The sequence below is a fragment of the Rhinolophus hipposideros genome (genome assembly GCF_964194185.1).
Source record: "Rhinolophus hipposideros genome assembly, chromosome: 9".
In the NCBI taxonomy this organism is placed as follows: Eukaryota; Metazoa; Chordata; class Mammalia; order Chiroptera; family Rhinolophidae; genus Rhinolophus; species Rhinolophus hipposideros.
In genome coordinates, this window is record NC_138055.1 from 5,456,572 (window position 1) to 5,482,454 (window position 25,883).

Below are 25,883 nucleotides of genomic sequence, written 5' to 3' on the forward strand. Positions count from 1 at the left end.
TTTCGTGATTCTCCTACCGGAGTTCCCAGAGAGTACTGTCCTTAAAAACTTGCTTAGCGTAGCTTCAAATTATTTCAAGTCCAGATATTGTACAAAAAAAAAAAAAAGGTTCATTGTGTAGTGGTGTCCCGTCGTTCCTTTCAGAGATGGTTTTATATTTGCCCGATGAGGAACCGGTGTAACACACCAGGTTTCGGTTTACTTAGAGGTAACACCCAATCTGCCTCTCCACGCTGTTTAAGTACACTTTCTACACATTGAAATCAAATGTCTGACTGCATGTGGAGGCTGCGGGCGGGCAGGTCAGACCGTTTCAAGTGCGCACGTTAAATGAGGGCGGGAGTCTCCGTCAGAGGGTGGTCCAGGTAATCCCGGCGGCTCCACATTCACCTGTCAGGTTCCCCACACCTTCTGATTAGTTCACCAATCACTAGCGACTCCTACATCTGAGAGCATAGGAAAGGAAAGGAAAGAAATCTCCAGTTAACGTTCTCGCTGCGATGTTTGTCTATCATCGAATGGTATTTCCATGCCGCCGACTGCTGCGTTCGACTTGACCCCACGAGCTCAGTGGTCTAGAAAGGAAGTTTAGGAAAGCAGGTGTACATTTTTCTGTATTTTTGTGTTTTTTCAAGAATGAATAACAACAGGAAACTTTTATACCTTAAAGCAATCATTTATTTTAATAAAATGTAGCACCTTAACTGTACTTACTTAAAAATATAAATACTGTAATTCTTTTCTGTGGATTTTTGACACACTTTGGAGAACAAACTTGAAATCAATTAATGGATTGAAAAGGTTAAATGAGTACTGCTGGGACACAGGCCTGAGAAACTTCTGGAGAGCCTCCGGCTCCAGGTCACTGACAGGCTCCGGCCTTGTCGGGAGTTCCAGGGGTCCTGCGGGCTCTCCTTCTCCAACTGTGTGGTCGCAAGAGTTAGCCCTGGAGGCCTTCATCGCTCTGGAACAATTATTTATGGTTTGAAACCTGGGAGCAGACGGTGTGTTTATGCAGACCACAGCTGCTGGCCTCCTGCCAGAGACCCTGAGGCAGTGTTTATCATAAGGAGCCTAAACGCCTTCTCTCCCGCTCCCTGTACCCACTGTTGGCAGAACAAGGGCGCTCTGAGGGCTTTGGCAACAAGTAGCAGCCACATGGACTTTCGGAAAGAAAGTGTCTGAGTTCCATGAAGAGCTCTCATTGCTTCCAACTTATTCATTAGTCCATTAGAACTTGAATATTATGAATTATGAAAGAGTGCTGTTTCTATTAAAAATAAGATCAACCATATCATTGGCTTTTGTTTTCTATCGAGTGCCATTATTTCCAGGAGATAAACAATGTAATTATATACTGAGTACAGAATAATGAAAGTAGAACAGCTCACTCAGCCTTGTCGAGCAGTGCGGGCTGCAGTGAAAGAACAGTGGCTGCAGCCGTCAGTGACTTACGTGATATTAGGGTGCTCTATCAAGGGATTTTCAGTAATGTGCTCAGGGTGGAGGAAGACAGTCGGAGGGCGGAAAGAAAAGCAAAAAGCACTGCGAACTGGGGGCTCGCAATCGAAACAGTAGAAAGTCAGTGAAGGTTTGGAGATCAGATTTGGAGGCTGTCGTGTTTCTGAGGAAAGGCAAGTGCACTGTGGCCATCAGTCGGCCCGTCACCCGTCCTTCCGGCGGGCAGATGTTTCCCGGGGAGTTGCTACGTGCCCCCTGCATTGTGTGAGAGCACAGACAGCCTCTCGTGGGGGATGGTAGAGAGACGCCCCCCACCCCGGCGTAGAACGATACATGACAGGCTCTTGCTAAGCAGTGGGATCCCAGCAGAATGGCTTTCTCTTTTCTGATTTTTGAGTAGTCCAGTCTTTGTTTTTAAAACGGATGCTCCTATGTTCCAGGATAAGCACTTTGGTTTCTGTGAATGAAAACTACTTCCTTAGAGTGATACTGAATCTGCAAAATCCTAAGTCCTAGTACCTCAGAGTTGTGAAAGGCACCCGCTGTGCAGTGCTCCCCGCACCCCCCAACACCCGTGAGGGGTGTTATACTGACATCCCTCCCTCTCCCCCCACCGGGGTTTCTGAGCTCAGACCAGCAGCCCCGTGAAGGCAGGACCTGAATATGCCTCTTGGCCCATATCCTCCCATAATGAGGCTGGCCCTTCATAAGTGCTTATGTCTTAAATTCATCATTGAATTGGTCTTCGCGCTTTCCCTTGGGCCCTTACGAATAAGCTGCTCAGATATTTGAGTATAATTCTCCAGGCCAACACACGTCCCACAACTTCTTTCTTGATGTGACGTCAAGTCATGTGGTCTCTCCCTGAGGAGGGCTGGTTGTCTCCTCCTGCAGGGCCCGCGGCTCAGGGCTCCGGCACTGGTCCCAGGGAGAGCTTGCGCAGCTTGTAGCTGAAGTCCAGACGTGCTTTGAACACGGTTGTTTCCCTTCCTGGAGAGAGGAGGCTACTGTCACGACATTTGTTCTTAATGACCCTCTCACCAGAGAAGGCAGAAGGCACATTTGGAAGTTCCTCTTTCTCTCTATTATCCACATAAAGTCACACCATCTGCTTCAAACAGCAGGGTTAGCCTTCCTCCCTTTTTATTTTTTCTGCCAGGAAAGAGACCATCTGTTTTTGGCATTGCCCCCACCCCTGCCCCAGATATTAGCTCTTCTGCGTCCCTGGCCTGTTTGTCCTGCTGAGCTCTCACATTCACCTTTGCTCACAGGCCCCTCGGACCACCCAGGCTCTCTGTCTTTAAATGAGTCCTTACAACGTTGGAGGTTGGTGCTCACCTGGTTTCGTGTGCTTCTTCCTCTCTGCAGAAGGCCTGGGTGACATTTTGAAAACCTCTCCATTGTCTCCCATCACCCTTCCTTTCCTAAGACCTAAGCCTTGGAATCTGCCTCTGTCTTCCGAACTTCTTGAACCCCACCTTTACAAAGAGGGTGGATCTGGCCAGCCATTTTCCATCCGCAGCTGTCATGAATTCTGAGATGGCCCAGTCACTTTGTATGAGGGCTCGGCACATCCATCTCACCTGTCAATCTCTGTCCTGTTCCAGCAAACCCTGATGCTCCTGGGCAAAGGCCTTTCTGTCACTACATGGGACCAAAGGCTGCCACTGAGGTTTGCTGTCTGAGCAGTGCCCTGCTCAGTGGTGCTCAGCCAATGACAGTGTAACCAACCCGGAAGGCCAGCATCTCCTCTGAGATGCTTACGGGTGAAGTTCACATCGAGCTCCAGGCTGAAAGAACATCCGCAGAACAGCCCAATTCAGCGGTCCGCAGCTTTGTGTCTGGTTCTGGAGGAGGTTAATTAGCATCATTTATATTAAGTGGTAGTTGCCTTTAGGACTGCAGCCTGACAGTGTGGCTATGGTGACCGGGATCGCCAACAAAGAGCGCCCGACGTACGGTCAGTTCTCCAGGCCCAGCTGCATGGTGTGTGACTCCCTAACTTGGCAGAACTAGACCCAAAGAAAATGAAATACGTAACCTATAGTGGGTAGCATTTAAAGATGTGCTGTGCGGACAGGCTAGGTTGTGCTGCAGTGACAAACATCCCCCCAGATCTTAACATAACCATAGTTTATTTCTTGTTCACTGAAGTCAGGTGAATGTACAGGCGATTGTCTAGATTTCCTGTCCTGTGGGTGGCACCTTGATCATCCAGATGTATAGAGGTTTCACCTGCCTGAGGCTGCAACACCTGGAAACCACGGCCTCTTCCATTTGGCAAGGGAAGAGGGGACTGGGCGCGCTGAGCTGGGGCACTGTACAGGCCTGAAAATGACTCACCTTGTGTCTGCTCAGGTCACAGGGCAGCCCCCAACTTCACGGGGGCCAGGAAGGGCAGTCCTCCAAAGTCACTGTTCTGCTCTTTTGCATGCAGGTATTTTGACGAGCCGATCAGCCTAAGGAGCAGTTCTTTTTCTAGCTGGGATGACAGTTCAGATTTTTACTGGAAAAAGGAGACCGTCAAAGATACTGACACCGCTCAGAAAACCACAGGCTATTCAGACAGGTATGGACAGCAAAACTTGGGTTTGTAAATAGTGAACCCATGGATGTCTAGGGAAACGCTCCAACACCGGTAACATGCTTTTGTTCTACTGTTTCAAGAATATTCTTTGTATCCTGCTCTGTCTCTGACCTGAGGGTTTTGCCTTTCCCCGAATGTGGTATAAAGGGGATTGTGCAGTAACTGGCCATTTAAGACTGGCCCCTTTGACTTGTCTTAGTGTCAAAGGGTATCGTTGGGTTTGTTATGCCTTCAAAGAACCGTCTCCAGCTTGGGGATCGCAAATGAAGGGCTGTACGATTTATTGTCCAAACCAGGGAACTGTTGAGAGTACAGGACACTACTAATACGTTGGGACAGCAGGTGTGACGAGGAATTGTCCCAGGTAACTGGAATGTACACACATCCGACTCATTTGGTAGCCTACATAATATGTCTTCAGTATTTGCTAATTGATCTGTGGATCTAAAGAGTGAAATAACAGGCCTATTTTAAATGGAAAATTCTTTCAAATGTGTGGTTTGGATGTTTGTTCATTTTTTTATTAGACTTATAGGCTTTTGCAAAGTGGTCTAAAATCCTTTTACAAAATTACTGCTGTTGGCTTTTTAAGAAGTAAAATGGCATATGTATACATTATAAATAAGAAACATATTTGCCTCACCTCAAATTAATTTAACCTATTTTGCTGGGGGGTTTTGTTTGTTTTTTTGTGCTGAGATCTACTCTCTTAGCACATTTCAAGAATATACTACAGTATTAACTATAGTCACTGTGCTGTACATTACATCCCCAGAACTTACTCATCTTATAGATGGAAATGTGTACCCCTCGACCAACAGCTGCCACTTTTCTCTACTGGGCCCCTGGGACCCACCATTCTACTCTGTTTCTATGAGTTTGACTTTTTTTTTTTTTTAATTTTAAATTCCACTTAGAAATGAGATCATACAGTATTTGTCTTTCTCTGGCTTATTGCACTTAACGTAATATCTTCTGGGTTCATCCATGTTGTCACAAATGGCAGGATTTCCTTCTTTTTTTATAATGGAATAATATTGCATTGTGTGTGTGTGTGTGTGTGTGTGTGTGTATCACCTTTTCTTTACCCATTCACCCATTGACAGCCACAAAGGTTGCTTCCATGTCTTGGCTATTGTGAATAATGCTGCAATAAACATGGGAGAGTGCAGGTATCTCTTTAGGATACTGATTTTGTTTCCTTTAGATATACACTGAGAAGTGAGATTACTGGATCATATGCTAGTTCTATTTTTAATTTCTTGAGGAACCTTCATACTGTTTTCCATAATGACTGTACTAATTTATAACCCCACTAACAGTATACAGTGATGGTTCCCTTTTCTCCAATCCTCACTAACACACCTTTTGTCTTTTTGATAGTAGCCATTCTCACAGGTGTGAGGTGGTATCTCATTGTGGTTTTGATTTGCGTTTCCCAAATAACTAGTGACATCGAGCACCTTTTCATATAACGGCCATAAACTTGCCTCTTAGAACTGCTTTGGCTGCATCCCATAAGTTCTGGTATATTTTGTTTCCATTTTCATTTGTTCCTACATATTTTTTTTATTTCTTCTTCACTTTGGTTGTTCAGGAATGTGTTAATTTCTACTATTTGTAAATTTTCCAATTTTCCTCCTGTTGCTGATTTCTACTTTCATACCATTGTGGTTAGAAATGATACTTAATATGATTTCAATCTTCTTGAACTTGTTAAGACCTAACATGTGATTTAAATTTGTTTTGTGACCTAACGTATGATTTATCTTGGAGAATGTTCTATGTGCACTTGAGAATGTGTGTTCACCTGCTATTTGATGGAATGTCCTGAATATGTCTGTTGGTCCATTTGGCCTAAGTTATACTCGTAGTTCAAGTCCAATTTTCCTTATTGATTTTCTGTCTAGGTGATCAGTCCATTGTTGAAAATGGGGTATTGAAGTCTCCTGTTATTGTAGGACTGTCTGTTTCTCCCTTCAGCCCTATTAATATTCACTTAATAAATTTAGGTGCTCCAATGTTAGATGCATATATATTTACAGTGTTATGTCCTCTTGATAGCTTGACCCCTTATCATTATATGAGGACCTTTGTATCTTGTTATAGTTTTTGGCTTAAAGTCTTTTTTGTCTCATAGAAGTGTGGCTCTCCCAGCTCTCTTTTGGTTTCCACTTGCATGGAATATCTTTTTCCACATCTTCACGTTCAGCCTCCTTTGTATATCTAAAACTGAAGTGAATTTCTTATAGGTAGCGTATGGTTGTGTCTTGTTTTGTTTTTGATTTTTTAATCCATTCAGCCACTCTATCTTTTGAATGGAGAATTTAATTCATTTACATTTAAAGTAATTATTGATAGGTAAGGATTTATGGGTGCCATCTCACTGTTTTCTGTTTGTTTTGTATTTCCCTTGTTCCTCCTCTCTTGCTGTCTTTGTGATTTGATTCCTTTCTCTTTATCTTTGGTGTACCTACTGTTGTTTGTGTTTTGTGATTACCATAAGGTTACATAAGGCATCTTAGAGTTGTTGCAGCCTATTTTAAGCTGATACCATAACAAGTTAACTTAGATTGCATACAAAAACCGTACCCTTTGGGGCGGCCGGATGGCTCAGTTGGTTAGAGCGCTAGTCCTGAACAACAGGGTTGCCGGTTCGATTCCCACATGGGCCAGTGAGCTGCGCCCTCCACAACTAGATTGAAGACAACGAGCTGCTGCTAAGCTGCGGGAGGGGCAGCTGCATGGCTCAGTTGGTTAGAGCATGCACTCTCAACAAGGTTGCTGGTTCAAAATTCCTGTGCCCCCTGCAACTAAAGATTGAGAATGGCAACTGGACTTGGAGCTGAGCTGCGCCCTCCACAACTAGATTGAAGTCCAGTGACTTGGAGCTGATGGGCCCTGGAGAAACACACTGTTCCCCCAAAAAACAAAATAAAATAAAATTGAAAGAAAAAAAAGGAAAACGTTTCCTAGCTTTATAAAAACAAAACAAAACAAAAAACGGCACCCTTTTACTCTCTCCACCTACATTTTATGTTTTTAATGTCACAGTTTACCTCTTTTTATGTTGTGTATCAACTAACAATTTATCCACTAACAAATTATTGTTGCTATAGTTACTTTTAGCACTTTTGTCTTTTAACCTTTATACTAGAGTTAAGTGATTTACACACCACAATTGCAGTATTAGAATATTCTGAATTTGACTATATACTTAACCTTTACCAGTAAGTTTTATGCTTTCTTATCTTTTCATGATACTAATTAGCATCCTTTCATTTCAGCTTGAAGAACTCCTTTTAGCAGTTCTTTTTTTGTCCTTTCAGGACTTTGAATATATCATCTCACTATCTCCTGGCCTGCAAGGTTCCTGCTGAGAAATCTGCTGATAGCCTAACAGAGTTCCATTGTCTGTGATAAGTTCCTTTTCACTTGCTGCTTTCAAAATTCTCTTTGTGTTTGATTTTTGACAGTTTTATTCTAACGTGTCTTGGTGAAGACCTTGTTGGACTGAGTCTGTTTGGGGACCTGTGAGCTTCATGTACCTAGATGTCCATATCTCTCTCCAGATTTGGGAAATTTTTAGCCATTATTTCTGTCCTTTCCCCCTCTCTTCTCCTTCTTGGTCTCCTGTAATGTCTAAATTGTTTCCTTGATGGTTTCCTATGATTCATGTAGGCTTTTTCACTCTTTCTCATTCTTTTTTGAATCATCTTTGAGTTCACAGGTTCTTTCTTCTGCTTGATTAAGTCTGCTATTGATGCTCTCTACTACATTTTTCATTCTGTTCATTGTATTCTTCAGTCCCAGAGTTTCTGTTTGGTTCTTTTTTATGAGTTCTATCTCTGTTGAACTTTTCATTTTATGTGTGTGTTTTGTTCCAGATTTCATTGAGTTGTCTATCTGCGTTCTTGTAGGTTGCTGATTTTCCTTGAAACAAGTATTTTAAATTCTTTGTCAGGCAATTCTATGGAGTCAATTACTAGAAAATTACTGTGTCCCTTTTGTGGTGTCATTTTTCATTGATTTTCCATGTTCCTTGGCATTTTGTGTTGCTGTATTTGCGTTTAAAGGAGGAGTCACCTCCTCAGAATTCATGCCTGACTGGCTGTGGGTGACAAATACCTTCAACAGTCAACCCTGCTAGGGATTCTGAGATTTTCTCTGACTCTTCCTACGGCTGCGCCCACTCCACACTTCTTATTCCCTTTTGGGGTGAGTTCTAAGGTGCTCTCAATGCCCCAAACTGGGCCAAGTGCCGAGAGCTTCCTGATTCTTTCCCCCGGATGGCGCCCTGAAATGCTCCAGTTTGCGTGCTTGGGGCTGGCTTTCCGCACATGTTCACTAGCTGTCCGCAAAGGCTTGCATTCGCCATCTGCATGTGTAGGGGGCCGGCTGTGGGTGGGGGGAGGTTCGTGGGTGACGTGCACAGAGCATTGGGCCGCACCTGTGGGCCATTTGGGGGCTCCACAGACAAAGTGTACGTGGGGGCTTGTGAGTGGGCCTCCTCACAGAGTCTGCAGGGTGCTTAGGAGCCGCGAGCCTCTGATGAGACCCACTCCCTGGCTGCTGGGCTTCCAGCCTCTCCCAGCCTCTAAGCCACGCAGAGCCCCTCAGTATCCTGGGTAGGGTGAGAAAGAAGTGAGCACCTTGGCAATGTCCCACCCAGCTGGAGAAACCGGGCAGCCGCTCACCACCTTCTCACCTTCCCCACTGGGAGAACTCCCAGGCCAAAAGGCTCTCTCTTGGCACTGAGTTGTGCCGCCTTGGGGGAGAGGCAAAGTGCAGCTGTTTCTCTTACCTTCCTCATTGCATCCAGTCGGGTTTTTTGCTCCAGTGATGTGCTGGGACCTCTCTTCTGGACTCCTGACACCTCATCTGTGGGTGATTGTGAGAATCAGTGCAGGGTGAGGGTAGAAACTTCCTATTCCGACATCTTGCTGATCTCACTCCTATTCTGGCTGTTTGTAATTTTAGACCTACTACTCGCCGCAAGCCAGACTATGAGCCAGTTGAAAATACAGATGAGGCCCAGAAGAAGTTTGGCAACGTCAAAGCCATTTCATCAGATATGTACTTTGGAAGACAAGCTCAAGCTGATGTAAGTGTCTGTAGAGCGTCTGTGTGGGCCCCATAGAGCAGGAAGCAGGCAGGGGCCTGGGAGATGTGGGAGCAGGCGATGGATTCTGAGTGAGGTGGACTCAGGCTGCGAGAGGCCCCTGGCCCCAGAGCTGGAGTCAGGACTCGAACCCAGGTCTTTCTGACTAATCACCCCACTTTGCTGCCCCAGCTAGAGGAATGATTGGAGTAGGAAATGTCTGATTTCTCTTATTCCTTTCTCAGTGTTTTCAATAGTCATACGTTCAATAGCTTTTGAACAAATTTCAGGCAATTTTTGATACAGCTGTAATTTGTTTAATAATTTTTAACCATAGTTAAATGAAGCATATAGATATGTTTGGGGAGGGTGGATATATTTATTTTCAGGTTGTTGCATCTTTTCTCAGAAATGTTAACAAGCCTGTCTCAGTGGAGTCTTTCTAAGCAGTAAGACTCAGATGGAAATGGGGGCGAAGGGTTAAGGTGTCCCCCGGATTCTGAAGCGCTAATGTGCTTACACAAAGCTCTTGGAGTTACGTGTATCACTAAGCTTCTTGGACTATCCGGAGAATTACTTCCATAAGTGTACTGATTTGATTTTGTAGCACTAGAACTTTCCAGTTTTACTTTTGAGAGTATTTAGAGCTGCCTCTAGGCCTTTCCCCAACCCCTAAACTCTGCCTTGTTTTAAAGTTGACAACATTCAAGTTCAGTTATAAAATCACATACTGGGGTTAGGTACCGGAAGAGAGCTTCTTGGAGCCGCGTTTCCTGGCAGCTGGCGAGAGCACCCTCGCACGAGAGAGGTCATTCTCTCACCCTCTCTCTGGTCTCCCCCTTGCGCTGGCCAGCGTTGGCCAGGCCGCTGTTGATCGGTCTGCTTTGACCTGCAGAATGTGAGCGAGCGTCATGCCGTCCGGTCCCAGCTGTGGTAATGGCATTCAGCAGCTGTTGGAGAGAGAGTGCCTAGGGGACACGCACATTCAAAGGACAGCTCCTCCTGGACTCCATTTGCAAAATTGCTCAGGGTGTTTGGAGCCTAATGTTTCCTTTTCCTGCTCTTGTCTAGTATGAAACCCGGGCTCGACTGGAGAGGCTTTCGGCAAGTTCTTCCATAAGTTCAGCCGATCTGTTCGATGAGCAGAGGAAGCCGATGGCAGGTAATTGGGGAGCAGGGGGAAGTATGGGGGGTGGGGGGCAGTGACAAGAGTTGGTCTCCATTGTGTCTGTGGCATGAATACATTTTCTCTGGATAGGACTTTCTACTTTTCCAAGATTCTTAGCAACCGTTATTCACTGCTCTTCTGTCCTCTGTAAGACGGTCTGGTCGAGCAGTTATTCCAGGCTTCCCACGTGAGGAGAGCAAGTCAGGAGAGTTAAGCAACATCCCCCCAGTTACCCAAAAAGTCGTCTTTCTACAACGTTATCACAGACGGGTGTTCCCGCACAGTGTAGACGTGGGGCCCGATTCCATGCGCTGTCACTGCCTTGGAAGTGGACAGCCCTGGCTGCCGTGGAGGCTGACCTCGTCCTAACTGTGAGACCCTGCGTATTTTATGTCGCTTTTGGCCTCAGTCTTGTCTGTAAAGCGGGTGGATAAGGCCTACCTCACAGGGTTGTACTGAGGCTTAGCTGAGGTGCTCCTACACTTAGGGGACCAGGTCGGGGTCGGGTGCCGGGCAGGCCCTCCAGGGCCCCTCCCAGGCCCTGCCTGGGCCCCCGAGCTATGCAGAGCAGATAGCACAGGTGACCCACCAGCCCTGCTCTTCCAGGGAAGACAGAATGCGGCTTTGGAAACGGGAGGTGGAGAGGAATTTCCTGTGTCCCGCACCCCTCTTCTGGGTCCAGACACCAGTGGGGGGATGTCTGCGAGCCCTGGAGAGTGAGGCTGAGAGAGCAGGTCCAGCCTGGACGTCCACAGCCAAGCTACCCTCCACTCCACCGCTCTGTCCCTGAGCCATGTTCCTGTCCCACTCGGGCCTCAGCCAGGCCACAGGGGTGGGGGAAGTGCCATGTGTCCCTCTGTGTCATGGCTACCATTAAAGAAGCAGTCTCCTTTGAGGTCAGGACCCACTCATCATCAGGAGAGCCCAAAGGGAGGGGCTCTCCAGAGCCCCACACCACCTGCACCCCTCATTTCCAGCCCTGGAGAAGCTGGGCGTGGGCATGGGCTCAGCAGGGGCAGCCACTTGGTCTTGCAGCTTCAGAGAACAGCTATTAAATGAGTGCAGAGAGAAACAGCCTTAACAGAGAAGTTGTAGGACAAACCTGAGTGCCCGGGGCCTTCTGTGTCTGGGTTTGGGCGGTGTTAGAAGGCCTACCATGGCCCTCGGCCTTGGGCACTGCCAGGCAGCTGTGGTGCATTGAGAAGGAGTAGCCTGGTGAGCTGAGGGGGTGCTAACCTACAGGTCGCCGTTAGGGCGTGGTACTTTCCAGGCGGGGACCAACCTTGACCTCAAGCAGGAAGGGGCTTATTGCTCTATGTCTGGCCGTTTTCTGACTGGGTGTTTCCTGTACTGAGTGTGGTAGGTAGTGGTTGTGGTTCGTGGGTTTCTGTTCTCATCTCCAACTTACAGTGTCCTGGCCTCTTGTCAGGGTGACTTCCTTTTGTGACCACCCCTGGCAGAAGGGTGCTTGGCCCTTTGGGGGGCTCCTAGCAGTCCCACCTCTACCCCCTGTGGGTTGGTGCTGGGTGCTGGGTCACCTCACAGGAGCCCTGGCACAGGGTGCAGTTTGGTCCAGAGAACCTAAGTGTTGAAAATGAGCCGCGGCAGTGTGTGTTTTTATAATTCATGTTGCTGGAAGTTTCACTCTGAAGTATTATTGTTTGCTATAAAACCTGTTGGAGATCAAAAGATAGCGGGCTTTTCAATTGTTGAAGGAAAATTGTGGCCAGCCTATGTTTACTTTCCTGCCCCCTTTCAGAGAAACAAAGGTCCATTCATTTTTGCCCATGTGTGGGTTCCAGACAAACTCTGGTCCGTGGAAACCTGTAGTCATGGTGAGGGAGCACCCTGGGGTTCTGGGTGCCCAGAGGCCCCCTCATCTCCAGCTGGCCAGTTTGGGTTGGTGTCCTCAGCTCCAGGCCCACTGTGGGTGTTATGGGAACAGAGAGTGAGCAAATGGGGACCCTAACCTAGTTCAGGGTCAAGGAACCTCTTTCTGAGGAAGTGGTTTGTGCTGTCATTTCCCGGAGCACACTGTGTATAACCTGAGCCCACTTGGGCTGTCTTTGACCACAGCCACTGTCCCTTGTAACCTGCTGCACTGGGCAGCCCTCAGGGGAGAGACAGTACCCAGATATCAGAGGAGGAAGAAGACTGCCAGACTCCGGCCCCTTTCATCTTGTTGCTCATGACCTCCATTCTCTACTGTACCTCATGCCCAATATGGTTGCGCTGGCTCTAGCCATCACATCTGCATTCCAGCTAGCAGGAAGGGGGAAGAGAGACGGAAAAGGGCATGCCCAGCCTTGTAGGGCACTTTTGCTTACATCGTACTGATGAACTGTGTCACTTGGACACACTTTGCTGCAAGGGTTTGATTTCAGGAGTTCTGAACAGAGAAGGGGAGGCGAGGAATGACAGTGGGGCACTAGCAGCCATCTCAGGGCACCTGTGGACTGAATATAGTCAGGGAGGGGTCATTGTCCCAAAGCTGCTCTGCCCAGGCCCAGGCCCAGGCCCAGGCCCGGGTCTAAGGAGGGGCCAGACATCAGAGGGGCCTAGTCCTGCCTCAGCTGTGCTGTCTTCTTTAAACACTTCTCGAGTTGAAAACTCATAAATGGAGGCACTCCTACTGAGGTCACCCCCGCTGACCTCCGGTCCCCGCCTGCGCAGCCACTTTGGACCTCGCTGCATAATGGAGCAGCTGTGATTCTGGCCCTTCATGCTCAGGATCTCTAACTGGCTGCTTGTTTGCAGTAAAGACGTAGTTTACAGGCTGGCAGCACTGCTGGTAAGTGGCTGTGTTGGGATTTGAATCCAGATGCCATCACAGGGCTGGGCTTCTGCTCTGTCACTGGCAAAGGCCTACAAACTTTTAAAAGTTAGCTGGAGGCGGAGAGGGGAAGACCCCACATCCACGTCCCTGCCCACGTGGTGGTTCCTGGAAACAGTGCCGTGGGGAAACACAGCATCTCTTCTGGGTGCCGTCTGTGTGGAAGGACAAATGTGTCATCTGTTTTGTCCTTGGAAAGGGGCAGGAGGGTCTAGACAGATCATGTGTGGAGCCGAGGGAATAGCTGGGCTTGGCTCCCCCAAGGACCTGCAGGGCTTGGGTTCACTCACAGTCCCTGAGCCCCTTCAGCAATTGTGTGACGGAAGTTCACCACGAAACTCTGGTTGTCAGATTTATGTGTGACAACATTGACGTACTTCACCTGCGTTGGCGGCAATATGCCAGTGTTTATGTGGGGGCAGCCACAACTTAAGCGACAGGACCCTGGCTGACACTGGCCTCGGCCTCTGTACCTGGGAGGACTGGCAGTGAGCTTGGCTCGGGCTCTGGCTTGGAAAGCAGCCAGCATCACCCACTACTTGGCTCCCCTCCCTGGATGAACTTTTCTCTTGTACAGGCTTCCTCTGTACCCCCTTGAGCAGCGAGTAGGAGGGGGACAGCCGTAGTCAGAGCTGCAGTCACAGTGCCTTACCCACCAGTAACCCCAGAGTAAGTAAATGGCTCCTCTCGCTTAAGCGCACATGAATCCCAGGGAAGGCTCTGATTGGCCCAGCCCAGTCATGCGCCCATCCCTCTGGATGGGGTCTAGGAGAGAGGCCACCCCAGAAGAAGGGAGGAGGGCTTTACCAAAAGATGGGGGAAGGGATGCTGAGCACACAGAACACAGATGTCTGTCCGTCTGCCATTGAGAACTTACCTGTTAAGTCTTGTGTTAAGCACCTGGAGGAAATAGGGGCCCAGAGAGGGTAAGGAACCTCTCCAGAGTCACACAGCTTGGAAGGTGGCAGTGCCAGTATTGAACCCAGGATGGTATTCAGACCCAATACTTCATGTTCTCTGATATGGGGTCTTGCAGCTGGTTGTAAATGCAGGACAGTGGGGCTGGTGCTGAACCCCAAGTGTTGACCCCCCAACAGGGTTCTTTTCCCTTAACCATATCTGCGACTTGTGCGGAGGAGGAGGGGAACGGGATCCACGTTCCCTGAAGTCATCGAGTGCCCTGGGCACTGGTTGTGCTGCTGCGGTGGCAGAGTGACAAGCCAGCGTCTGTTCTATGTGCAGGAAACTACAACCTCACGAACGTGCTGCCCACTGCCCCCGACATGGCGCAGTTTAAGCAGGGGGTGAGGTCCGTCGCTGGCAAGCTCTCTGTCTTTGCTAATGGAGTAATGTCTTCGATTCAGGTTAGTGAAGCTGGGATGACGTTATCTGAGTGTGACGGTGGGTTCATAGTTTTGAAAATGAGATTTGGACCACTCTTGAATTGCTTGGAAATTAGATTTTATATTATTGATTTATATGTTTGCTACAGTGTAACCCAGGACATCATTAAACCCAGAAATTATTGTTTTATATTTGTTTAAATTTTCTAATTTATGAGTCTAGGGGAATTTATGATGTTACAGGGATTATCATGATTGTTACCCACTTTTTTCCTATATCAGAACGGAGAAATATTAAGAAGAAAATAAAAATGACCCATAATCTCATCTCACAGGGGAAATACAATTTTGGTGTATTTTATTTTATTTCTAGATTTGTATGTGTTCTTTTTATCTTTAAAAAGATACTCTATGCATGTAAGATTATACTGTATATGTGGTTTTATATCCTGTTTTTTTCTCCATAATGTTTTGTTATGAGCATTTCTGTGTAATTAAAAATTCCCCAGAAACCACATCCTATTGAGTGAAAACACATGTAATTTATTTAGAAATTCTCCAAGTTGGCCATTTAGATTGTATTCTAATCTTCTAAATAAGGCCAGGCCAGACCCGGCGTGTAACAATTTAAGGTCGTCTCTGAGGATACGAAATGCTTCTCTCGTGAACCTTCGTGTTTATGCCAGGCCATGTTAGCAGGGTGCTATTGGGATGTAAAACGTGGCCATAGGAACTCTGCTGCCTTTAGGGTTCCGGGTCCCCCACTGGGAAGCGTCCCCTCAGCCCCGAGGCCCCTGCTGTGTCACCGCTGTTGATGACATGACAGTGCGCCTTCATGTCCCTGAGGCCAGCTGAGCCCACATCAGCCCTTCCAAGTGGGTGACATGCCTAGTTTATAGCTGATCACCCCCATTTTCTCACCCCCATTTTCTAGTTACCCCCTTTTCATATCCCCATTTTGTAGGTGAGGAAATAGAGGCCCAGGGAGGACAGGTTGCTTCTGCGAGCTCACTCAGCTGCAGCAGGATTTCAGGGTGCAGGCCCCAGTGTCCGCTGTCCTCATCACACTCACCTCCTGCAGGGCTGACGCCTTGGTGCCTTGCTCCTGGCCTCACAGCCCTCCCCACGCCTGGGCCGATGGGCAGGATGTCAGTCATGTCAGCTTACAGAGGCCGCGCAGCCCTCAGCATGGTGGGGGGCCTCAGTTCCCCATGTCCCCTGGGCGCAGGCGGGTGTCAGATGCCAGACAGGTGGTGCTTTGGGTCAGTCGTGGTGTCATTCTGAGAAGTTCCACGCTGTGGGTCTGCGTGCGAATGAGGAAGTGATACTGAGTACTCGTAACTTTCCCTTGGGTTCTCTCTCTTTAGGATCGCTACGGTTCTTAATACTGACGTCAGGAGATGTGCTTCCTGGAGGAATTCCTCTTTAATAAACCGGTGGCCACATGGCAGCCTGCAGTGAAGACCAGTTTTGCAGATCATTCTGCTACCTTTTCACGTGGCATATACACATTACTGACTTTTAACATTTCTTTGGATGTAGTAGAAGCTTTACTGTCATTTCCGTTTTTTGTTCCTTCCTGCACATGTGCTCCCTATGGCATAGCCATGCATTTCCTTGGTTTATTTTCTTGGAATCTCTAGTTCCAGCAGCTGGGGGCAGAGACTTGGGCCCCTCCCACCTCTCCGAAGACCAAATTCCAAGAGCCTTTTTGTGGACAGGATCTCAGCTCCTGTGACCCATGGGCCAAGGGTTACCAGAATCAGCTGATGCTTGCTGGGCCTGGAGAAACAAAATTCACTACACACATTTCATTAAAAAGGGAGCAAAGAATAAAAACAAACGACCAAAAATGGTGTCTAATTTGGCAGATTGCTTCATTTATATTTCCACATGTTTAGGTAGTTTCAAAATAATGTTTAAAGTCGCCTGTCCCCTTGTAAATTGTTTATTTTGTATGAACTATAAATTTAAAAATAATTTTCAGCGAGTGCTTTTAACAAACCTCAGCTTCTGCATTGTCAAGGGAATTAATCTTTTGACAAGGTGTTGCTCTTTGAATTTATGAGAAATGTAAAATGAGAACTCCCTAAGTGCATTTATAAATCGATATAGTGTACAGAATTAAAAATGAATAAGGTAAGAAGATGAACCCACAGAAAATATTTCAGTATATGGGGAAATAGTAGTTGTAATTGGATAGTTTTGTTAATGTTTTTTATCTTAATCTTGGTTTTCAAAAAATTATAGAATGTGTATTAATGAATAAAGAAAAATAATTTGGCTGTGTTTTAGACAGCACTAGAATATATTGTTAGGACAGTAAAATATATTTGAAATTTGATAAATGAGAAAGATGGTTTCAACTGAATATTTTGTGAATCTTTCTTAAAAGCTCAAATTTATAGACTTCTAAATAAACAGTCGCAGTAGATTACGTTGTTGACTTTTTCTACCAAAGCTTATGAAGTGAATCACCATGAGGGCTCATGGCGTAAGGCTGAAGCGCGTGTGAATGATGGTGTAATTACTGGTGGATGTGCCTTGTATGTATGTTTGGGGCCTGCTGTGCCATTGCCACTAACTGAGATGCCCGTAGCACCCTGGCAGGGGTGGGGGGCGGGAAATGTCCTTGCTGCCAGTGAGGTGTGCAGAGTGCCATGGTTCAAGCCCAAAGGGTTGCGTAACAGGATAGCACAGGCTGGGGGTTAAACAACAGAATGTTGTTTTGTCACAGTTCTGGAGGCCGGAAGTCCAAGATCAAGGTCCCGTCAGGCTGCTTTCTGGACAGGCCTCTCGCCTGGCTGGTGGAAAGCCGCTTTCTCGTCTGTGTTTCATGTGATCTTTCCTAGGAGAGAGCCACAGACCACTGGTGTCTCTTCTTGTCAAGACACCAGTCCTTTGGGACCTAGGCCCCACCCTCATGGCGTCATTTTACTTTAATTACTTCCTAAAGGTCCCCTCTCCAAATACAGTCACATTGGGAGTCAGGGCTTCTACATAGGAGTTTCAGGGGGACACAGTTCAGTCCATCACAGTATCCATAAGAAATTCCCATGCTGGGTTAGCCCTGCTCAGGGCTGGCGCAGCTGGGGCACAGTCCCTCCCTGGGATTTTCCTCCACGCAGGTTCTGTCCCCTTTTTTCTGACAGGGCGAGTCAGACTCTTGGAAGGTCACCCCCTCTGACTCTGCTTTTCCCCGTCAGTGAACTTTACAGCGAAGGGCCTCGGCGGCTCCCCAGCCCAGGCCTTGCCAGGACACCCTTGCCAGGACACACGTGTGCATGTGTTTATGTGTGTGCAAATGCATGTGTGTTCATGTGTGACTTTAGTTTGTATTCCTGGCCCATTTATCCTTGGGCCTTGGTGTTTTGTTTTATAATCAGTTCGTGCGAGTGCTTCATATAGTAAAGATGTCAGTTCATAATTATTCTAAGGAAACATGTTTGGGGTCTATTGATTAAACCAGAAAATGGTGACGTGACTGTCCAAGGGCCTGAAGGAAACCCACCAAGACGAGGCTGAAGGGTTAATACTGTGTTTCCCCAAAATAAGACCTGGCCGGACAATCAGCTCTAACACACCTTTGGAGCAAAAATTAATGTAAGACCTAGTCTTATTTTAATATAATATTATATTATATAACATATAATATTATATTATATAATATATAATATAATGTAATGTAATATAATGTAATGTAATATAATATAATATAATATAATATAATATAATATAATATACCAGGTATATAATAACATAAGACCGGGTCTTGTATTAATTTTTACCAAAAGACACATTAGAGCTGATTGTCTGGCTAGGTCTTATTTTCAGGGAAAGATGGTAGTAGCACTTTGGAAAAAATGTTTATTGTGCTTTTGTTCTTGAGAGGGAAGCCAGTAAGGGCCAGATGATATTTCTGAGGACTTGGGGAGACAAAGGAGGGGGCGGGGGAGAGGAAGGGGTTTGTCTTACCAGCCTTTATGAGAACAAATTGACCTTGAAAATGCAGCGTGTTTTGGTCACCTTGGAGAGCTGTTGGGAATGTAGGTAAATAGATGTAACTAGAGATGTAGGTGCTGCCTCGGGGGGCATGGCAGGTGAGACTGACTCCAGCAGAGCCCAGGGCTCCCAGGAGGGGGAGAGGTGCTGCCTGTGGGCCTGGGTGACGCCGGGGTGACACCCAGAGCTGGTCCAGCTCCTTCCCCTTTCTGAAGGGCCTTAGACACCAGGAGCTGGGCTGCTGCTGGACTCCCCACGCCCACTTCTCAGATGGGCCTCGAACTGGGCTGACCAGCACCTGCTCTGCCCACCGTGTCCTCGCCCTTCTAGAAGCTCTGCTTGAAAACCTGGCCATCAAGTGTGATAAAAAGTAAACAGGCGTCTTAAGATGATTAACCATGGAGCTGGGAGGACGACGGGGTGGAGCTGGGCCCCTTGTTAATTCTCTAGCCCTGACTTCCTGTTGAACTTTGTGGTACCTTCTGGGGGAGGGAGTCATATAAAATATAGCAGGCCTCTTGGGGAGCACGCTCTGTTATTTTTTTTGCACGTGGGTGGCTGGTTGGAACACCGGCCAGGAAGTGCACGTTCACAGACTGCTTGGTGGCTTTGTTTCTCATTCTTTTCCCGAATAAACCGCTCTTTTGGTGGACTACGTGGAGAATTATTTGTCCAGTCGACAAATGTGGCCCTCCCGCAATCCTGCGGCACCACCTTGGAGTGGCCCAGCGTCATGCTGGATGGAGCCTGGGATCTGCTCACTGGCCTGTTCTAGGTAAGGGCACGTTTCTTCCCTCTGGAGCCCCCGGGCGTCCATCGCAGAGCACTGTACCCCGCACTCCTGTAGTGGGCACGTTTTCCAGCCACCTCGTTCACCGCCACTCATTTCATTTGTTCGCACCCTGCTCCCAACATCCACGGAGAGCCCAGTGGGCCTAGGGCCATAAAAAGCAGGTTGCTAAGGTGGGTGGATGAGTGACAACCTCCCAGGATGCATTGTGTGTGGTGGCCGTGGGGCAAGAAGAGGATTGGGGGCTGGGCGTGCGATGGACCGTGGCCTCCCAGAGTCAGACGCTGAGGACCCAGCCCTGCCCCAGCGGTGCTGAACTGTGCCAGGGAAGTGGGGTCGCTGGCCTTCCTCCCGGCCCCCAAAAACTGCTCGGCTCTCTTGGTCACACGACTCAGACATGGTTGTTTGCACTGTGTCCTGTGGTCGGTTTACAGAGGCCCACGTGCTTTTTTCCCTCCCCTTCCCGGTCTATTTTCCTCTATTTGTAGTTCTTATCATTCTGCTTGCCCGAGCCATTTGTCTCACCTAAAACAAGAGCTCAGTGGCAGGAACACCAGCCATAGACGGATGGACAGACAGAGGGAGACAGGGACAGCCAGCTAGCCAGACACCAGGGATCTCCGCGGCCCACAGACTTGCACACAGGCTCCCTCTGTCGGATTGCCCCCCTCTGTGCTGGTCTCTCTTCCGGGCTGACCGCACCCCCTGAGGCTGTGGGGCTGTGGGGGGCTCTGCCAAGCCCCAGCTGGGCAGCCCAGCTACGACGCCCTGAGGGCCCTGCACCCAGGGATGGCCTTTCTCTTGACTTGGTCCCTGCTGAGCTTCCGGCACTGACCTGCCCTCTGCCTCCTGAGCCCCAGTTCATCTCTCACCCTCTGCCCTTCCCGATTAGCTGCGCCCTCGTCTGCACCCACCATAGGCGTGGGTGCCGGCCTCCCTCTGGACTGTGCTGGGGGAAGGCCACGCGTTTGCTCAGGTGCTCAGGGCTTGACCTGAGGTTAGGCCCTCACTGCTGGCCACGCAAGTGCAGCTCTGGATGTCAAGTGGCCCCTGAACCCCACACATGCAGGCAGCTTCCTCCCTCACCTGCCACCTCACCCACAGCTTGTCTTCCAGGGACCACCGTGGCCTTGGTGAGAGGCAGCCCTGTCTCTCTGCTTGGCTGCTTAGGTCACCCTGTGGCTGTCTCCACCATCCACGTGCAAATGACCAGTGGGTCTGTAGAGCTTATTTCCTGAGTGTCCCCAGCTCCTGGCCTCTGCCCGACCTGGGCCCCTGCTCTCTAGCCAGGAGGACTCTGCAGCCCTGAGGGCCCCTCCAGCTGGGCCCCCAGCTGCCCACTCACCGGCACAGGGCGGCCTTGTAACAACACACGGCTCCTGTCCGCCCCCTCTCCATGCGCCCCACCCATCGAGGCCTCCCCCCACCGGCTCCTTTCTCCTCTTCAGAGTGCAGATCTCAGAGTGGCTCACAGACCCCGGGGGGCTCCACCCCATCTGCCCCTCGCAGGCCCTGGGCAGCCAAGCTCTGTCCCTCCCTGGCCGCCAGGAAGGACCCCTCAGGGTGAGGAGATGAAGAGCTGGTTCTGGAGGTGAAGAGGCTACGAGGGGCGATGGCAGTCTCATTGCTTCATCCTTCAAATGGACAGCAGAGCAGCTCCCACCTCCCTGTAGGTGTTGGGGGGAGCCTCAGCCGCTTGTCTAGTGGGGTCCCCCCCACGCAGGCCTGCGGCCTCGGGCCCTTCAGCGTGCTGGTGACAGGCCCTTGATGGCAGTTAAGGCTTCACTGCGCCTTCCCAGAAAAAGCAGCTGAGGCAGAGTGGGCGCCCGCAATAAATAGTGGGGTGAAGGGTACCAGCCTGGGCCTCCCAGCGCCACGCGGGCTCACTACAGCAGCCTCACGCATTCTTTCAGACACTGCCTGTGACCAGCACCCCAGCAGGCTCCCTGTGCCCATCCTGTCCCCTCTGTCCTGCTCTGTCCATGTTCCTCAGGCTTCGGAGGGGAGGGTCTGGGAGGCCCATGTGTGGCCCCAACACCTCCTTTTTGGTTTCCATGTAGGAAGTGCAGGAAGGAGAAATTCATCTTCCTTCTATCCTTCTAGGCTCTCGACTGAGGCCCTTTCGACTGACTAAAGGTACATTAAAGAGAAAAACAAACAAGTGTGTTAACGTGCATTGTGCAAATCCATGAGAGTACCTGGTGAGTAACTGCACGGACTTGTTAGGACTTGGGCTTCTAGAGCGTCTTAACAAAAGCATAATAAATCTTTAGAGAAGTGACAAGACAAAGGAAAGGGATTTAGACTTTTAAGGGCAGTAAACTGTGTGGGAAGGGAAAATATGGGCGAAACGAATGGAGTATGGCTGCTTTGTGCAGGTCCATCTTGGCCTGACTTTCCATCTTCTTAAGGCCCCAATTTTCAGATTTCTGCTTTTAGTCAGGTAGGGAAATATCCAGGAAGGCATCTTTCTGCATCTGTTGATTCTTATTTGCCCCCAGCTCAAGATAATCCTTATACCAAAGTAGCATTTTCAGGTCCCCTGTGTAAGTCAGAGGGAAGTTGGAGCTGGCCCAACCCCTGCTGAATGGGCTGCACTCATTTCTGCAAAAAGAGGGCCACACCCCAACCCCTGGGATTTGTGAATATGTTATGATACATGACAAAGGACTTTGGGGACCATTTTGCTTTCCATAAAACCCTGATCTTCCCCTTAGCTTCTAGATTGCTGCCCTCTGTGCAGGGCGTTATAACATCCTTCTCTGGCAATCTGAGCAACCCAAGAGAAAAAAAACCCAACAGGATTGATATCAGCAGGTCTCCCAGTGAAACAGTCCAACGGGTCTACCCTACAGTGACTCCCACAACTGATGAGCCCCATGCAAAGCGAGACAGTGTCTACTTTTTGTGCCTCTCTTTTAAATATGAGCAGATAGCTAAGGGTCACCAGACATTTGAGGAAAGTAAAAAGCATGAAACACGAACACCAAGGAAACAATCATTAACAGGGCAATTTGGAGGGAAGAGATTATGCCAGAGATGAAAAAAAAAATTGTGTATCATCCAAATCCTTAGTGACACAGGACAAGACACTACATCTGTTAAACAAGCACTGGATTCTATAAAATGAAAAAAGTGGAGAACAAAAAACAAGCTCTTGGAAATTGAAAATAATAGCAGTACAAAATAAAGTCCTGCTTGAGAAATGAATAGAAAAAGATGACCGAATCTCCCAGAAAGTAAAGAATCAGAAATGAAAAGGTTAAGGGCTTTAGAGAACAAACCCAGAGGCTCTAACCTCTGAACAGGTGGGATTTCAGGCAGGGAGAGCAGGAAAAACAGAGGGGAGGCAATCATCAAAGAAATAATTCAAGAAAATTTCTGAGAAATGAAAGACAAGCGTTGGGTATGCTGTACAACAGCCGCCCAGGTGTAAAGCGGTAACAGAATCTTATTTGACCTTCGCAATCATTCTGAAAAGGCAATGCCAATACTTCCACCTAATCGGTGAGGAAACTGAGGTTCAGAGATATCAAGGGGCTTGCTCACAGTCACACCAATGATGCTGGGACGTGCCAGCTCCCTCTTTGACCTGCCTCGAGGCCTCCCTGCCCCTCCCTGAGCAGTGTGTCTGGAGTCTCCAGCTGGAACTCCACTCTGTCATCTCCACTCACAAACCCAAACGAACCCACATTTTGGGTAATAGTGTCTGGGGTGTGACACAGCCAAGCCTGAAACAAGACAGTGACGCCTCTAAGACTCCCACCTTGTCCAATTTCACCCTCCCACCTCCCCTGGGGACCCAGGAGGAATCTGAGTATCCTCCCCAACTTGTTTCACAAAATGAAACTGAAGCCTAGAGAAGAAAGGGCTTATCCAGAGTCAAGACTCGAACCCTGGTCTCTTGACTCTTCTGGGTAAACTTCCATTTTCCGCAGCCTCTCCTAGACAAGCAGCTAAGATTACGGCGGTGGGGGCATGTGATTTGGGAGAGGAACTTGGGTTCATGACATAAGTGACCATCAGAGGCCCCCAGGGGGGCTTGAGCTGAGGGACCAGAGAGTGTGGGAGCGTGAGTAGCCTTGGGAGGGAAGATGAGTGAGGAGGGGAGCGAGGGTGGGAGCAGAAAGCAAGATGAAGTGAGAGACCAACATGGGAGGAGAGACACGCAGGGGACACAGATGCCTGAGGAGGAAACTGACGGGAATTGCTGGGTGGGGTGCGATATGTTTCTCACGCCCATCTTCTCACAAAAAGGCCCCGTGTGACTCACACAGGCTCTCAGAGTCGATCTCTTTGGAGGGCAGATGACAAAAGTGGTTAACACATGTCCGTGTTATTCAGCAATCGTACAGAGCTGGCTGGGCAATAGGAACTGTTGATTCATTTCATCTTCACAGCGGTTCTGCGTGGTAAGCGCGTTTTCTGTTTTTATAAATGGGGAAACTGGGCATGGGGTGGGGTGTGCAAGGACAAGCCCCTGGAAAATGGTGGAGCAGGGACCAGCAGTGTGATTCTGGGCCTCAGCCCACCTCCCGCCCTGTGGCTCTTGTAGGAAGTGAGTCGTGCAGCCGGGCAGCCAGGGGAGGACCAGGCTGTACACGCAGGCCCTGCAAGCCTGGGTCCATCCAGGGGCTCCTCGGATTTCCTAACTCCTGGGCAGCCCCCAACTGGACCTTGGATTAAATCAAGCCTCTTGACACTGAGCCAAAAGCAAACCCTCCCTGTGACTGTCAACCAGATGGATAGAGACCCCACATGACCCTCTATCCCCAGGAAAATGGGCAGAACTACCGCCAGACTGTGCCCTTTCAAGAAGGGGGGCAGGTGGACTGTAAGTGGACTGTTTGGATACCTTTTTCTGAGAAAAAAAATACAAAACTGTTAATATAAAATTAGGTATGAAAGAGAATACTAAGAGTAAAAAAGTCACGTGGTGGCTGGATGGCTCAGTTGGTTAGAGCACAAGCTCTCAACAAGGTTGCCAGTTCAATTCCCGCAAGGGATGATGGGCTGCGCCCCCTGCAACTAAAGACTGAAAACGGCGACTGGACTTGGAGCTGAGCTGCGCCCTCCACAACCAGATTGAAGGACAACGACTTGGAGCTGATGGGCCCCGGAGAAACACACTGTTCCCCAGTATTCCCCAATAAAAATTTAAAAAAAAAAATGAAAAAGTAAAGAAGTCACAATAAATTGCACAACTTAAAAAATGTAGTAAATAGCATAAGCATAATAACTATTTTTATCAGGTGCATCAGGCAGCACGTACCTTTTTCCTTTGTGTTTTTCGTCACCTGTGTGTAAAGTGACAATTTTGTAATATCATTTTTCATGGAGAGATTAGAGTGCTAATTCCACCTTTCCTCCAGCATGATTGACTGATATTATTTTTTGTTATAGATAGTTTTGACCAGGCACTGGTGAGAATCAAATTCCCTGCAAACACTTTTACCTGCCTCTGTTTGGAAGAATGCCAACATGTGGAAGAAGGTTCCACCGGCTAGCTCTGGCTCTGTACATGTCCACCTTTGTTGAACATTGCATGGCGGTGTGACCAAACAATATGGTGAATGTTTGCATTTTTTAAAATGTATTACAATAAAAGATAGATTGCCATTAATCCTCCTCAAAATACTCCCCCTCGCTTCGAACACACTTATCCCCTCATTCTTGCCACTTTCTGAAGCAGTTCTGGAAGGCCTCTTTCGTGAGTGTCTGTCGTTGCGCTATCATGGTTGCCTTGATGTCCTGAATCATGTTGACTTTGGGGAAGAGCCAGAAGTCACATGGGGCCAGATCCGGTGAATAAGGTGGCTGAGGACACATTGTAATGGTTTTATTTGACAGATATTGCCATACCAGAAGTGACGTGTGACACGGAGCGTTGTCATGATGGAGGATGATTTACAGCACACTTTAAAACACACCTTCTCTCAACTGTAGCTCACAACTGACTGACTGCACTGAACAAGTTGGAATTTGTCCCACACTGTTACTAAGGTTCGATGAGCCGCTTCCTGTATAGAAGATTTCTGCCTTTCCGTTGGACGGCACTCGACAGCAGCATTCACCGTATATTTTGCTCACACCTTGTACATTGTACCTTGCGGAAATTGTACGTGTCTCCCCCATTACCCATAGACCTGCCTGGCCTGGAGAATGTTGTATCGCCGTAGGATACCATTTGGGTGGCTGTGTTTAGGGGTTTCCAGTGGCCAGCACAAAGCACATACCGTTTCCCCCAAAAATAGACCTCGCCGGACAATCAGCTCTAATGCGTCTTTTGGAGCAAAAATCAATATAAGACCTGGCCTTGTATAAGACTTGGTATTTTGTTTTATATCATATCATATATATCATATCATATCATTATATATTATATATTATACCTGGTCTTATGTTAATTTTTGCTTCAAAACATGCATTAGAGCTGCCTGTCCGGCTAGGTCTTATTTTCGGGGAAACACAGTAAATGTATTTATGTGCTCATCCCAAATGAAATACACCTCTGACTCAACCTCCCTTTATCTGGGTTTCCAAACTGCCCGTGCCCTCGCCAAAGCCAGCCCACCCCCACACGCAGGGAGCGATGTGG

At 48.2% G+C, this 25,883-nt stretch overlaps 1 protein-coding gene and 1 long non-coding RNA gene across 5 annotated transcripts in view; both read left to right on the plus strand.

Moving 5' to 3' along the window:
• ARFGAP3 (ARF GTPase activating protein 3) overlaps window positions 1-16,927 on the plus strand; it is a 48,078-nt gene extending 31,151 nt beyond the window's left edge. The window contains exons 12-17 of one of the 4 annotated variants that reach the window (XR_013993986.1): window positions 3,899-4,030; window positions 7,378-7,460; window positions 9,029-9,152; window positions 10,221-10,311; window positions 14,393-14,514; window positions 15,861-16,927. Coding sequence is in view for 3 of the 4 variants with exons in the window: in XM_081059201.1 (XP_080915327.1) it covers window positions 3,899-4,030; window positions 9,029-9,152; window positions 10,221-10,311; window positions 14,393-14,694 (649 nt within the window). In the remaining variant the exon portion in view is untranslated. Of the gene's footprint in view, window positions 1-3,898; window positions 4,031-7,377; window positions 7,603-9,028; window positions 9,153-10,220; window positions 10,312-14,392; window positions 14,822-15,860 lie in introns of those variants that run through there. The other 3 variants (XM_081059202.1, XM_081059201.1, XM_081059203.1) reach the window with 3 other exon arrangements.
• A 2,033-nt stretch (window positions 16,928-18,960) lies between these two features.
• LOC308502162 lies at window positions 18,961-24,916 on the plus strand. Its single transcript, XR_013993999.1, has 4 exons — window positions 18,961-19,270; window positions 21,389-21,486; window positions 23,563-23,697; window positions 23,841-24,916. It is a non-coding gene; the product is annotated as an uncharacterized lncRNA (long non-coding RNA).
• The last annotated feature ends 967 nt before the right edge of the window (window positions 24,917-25,883 follow it).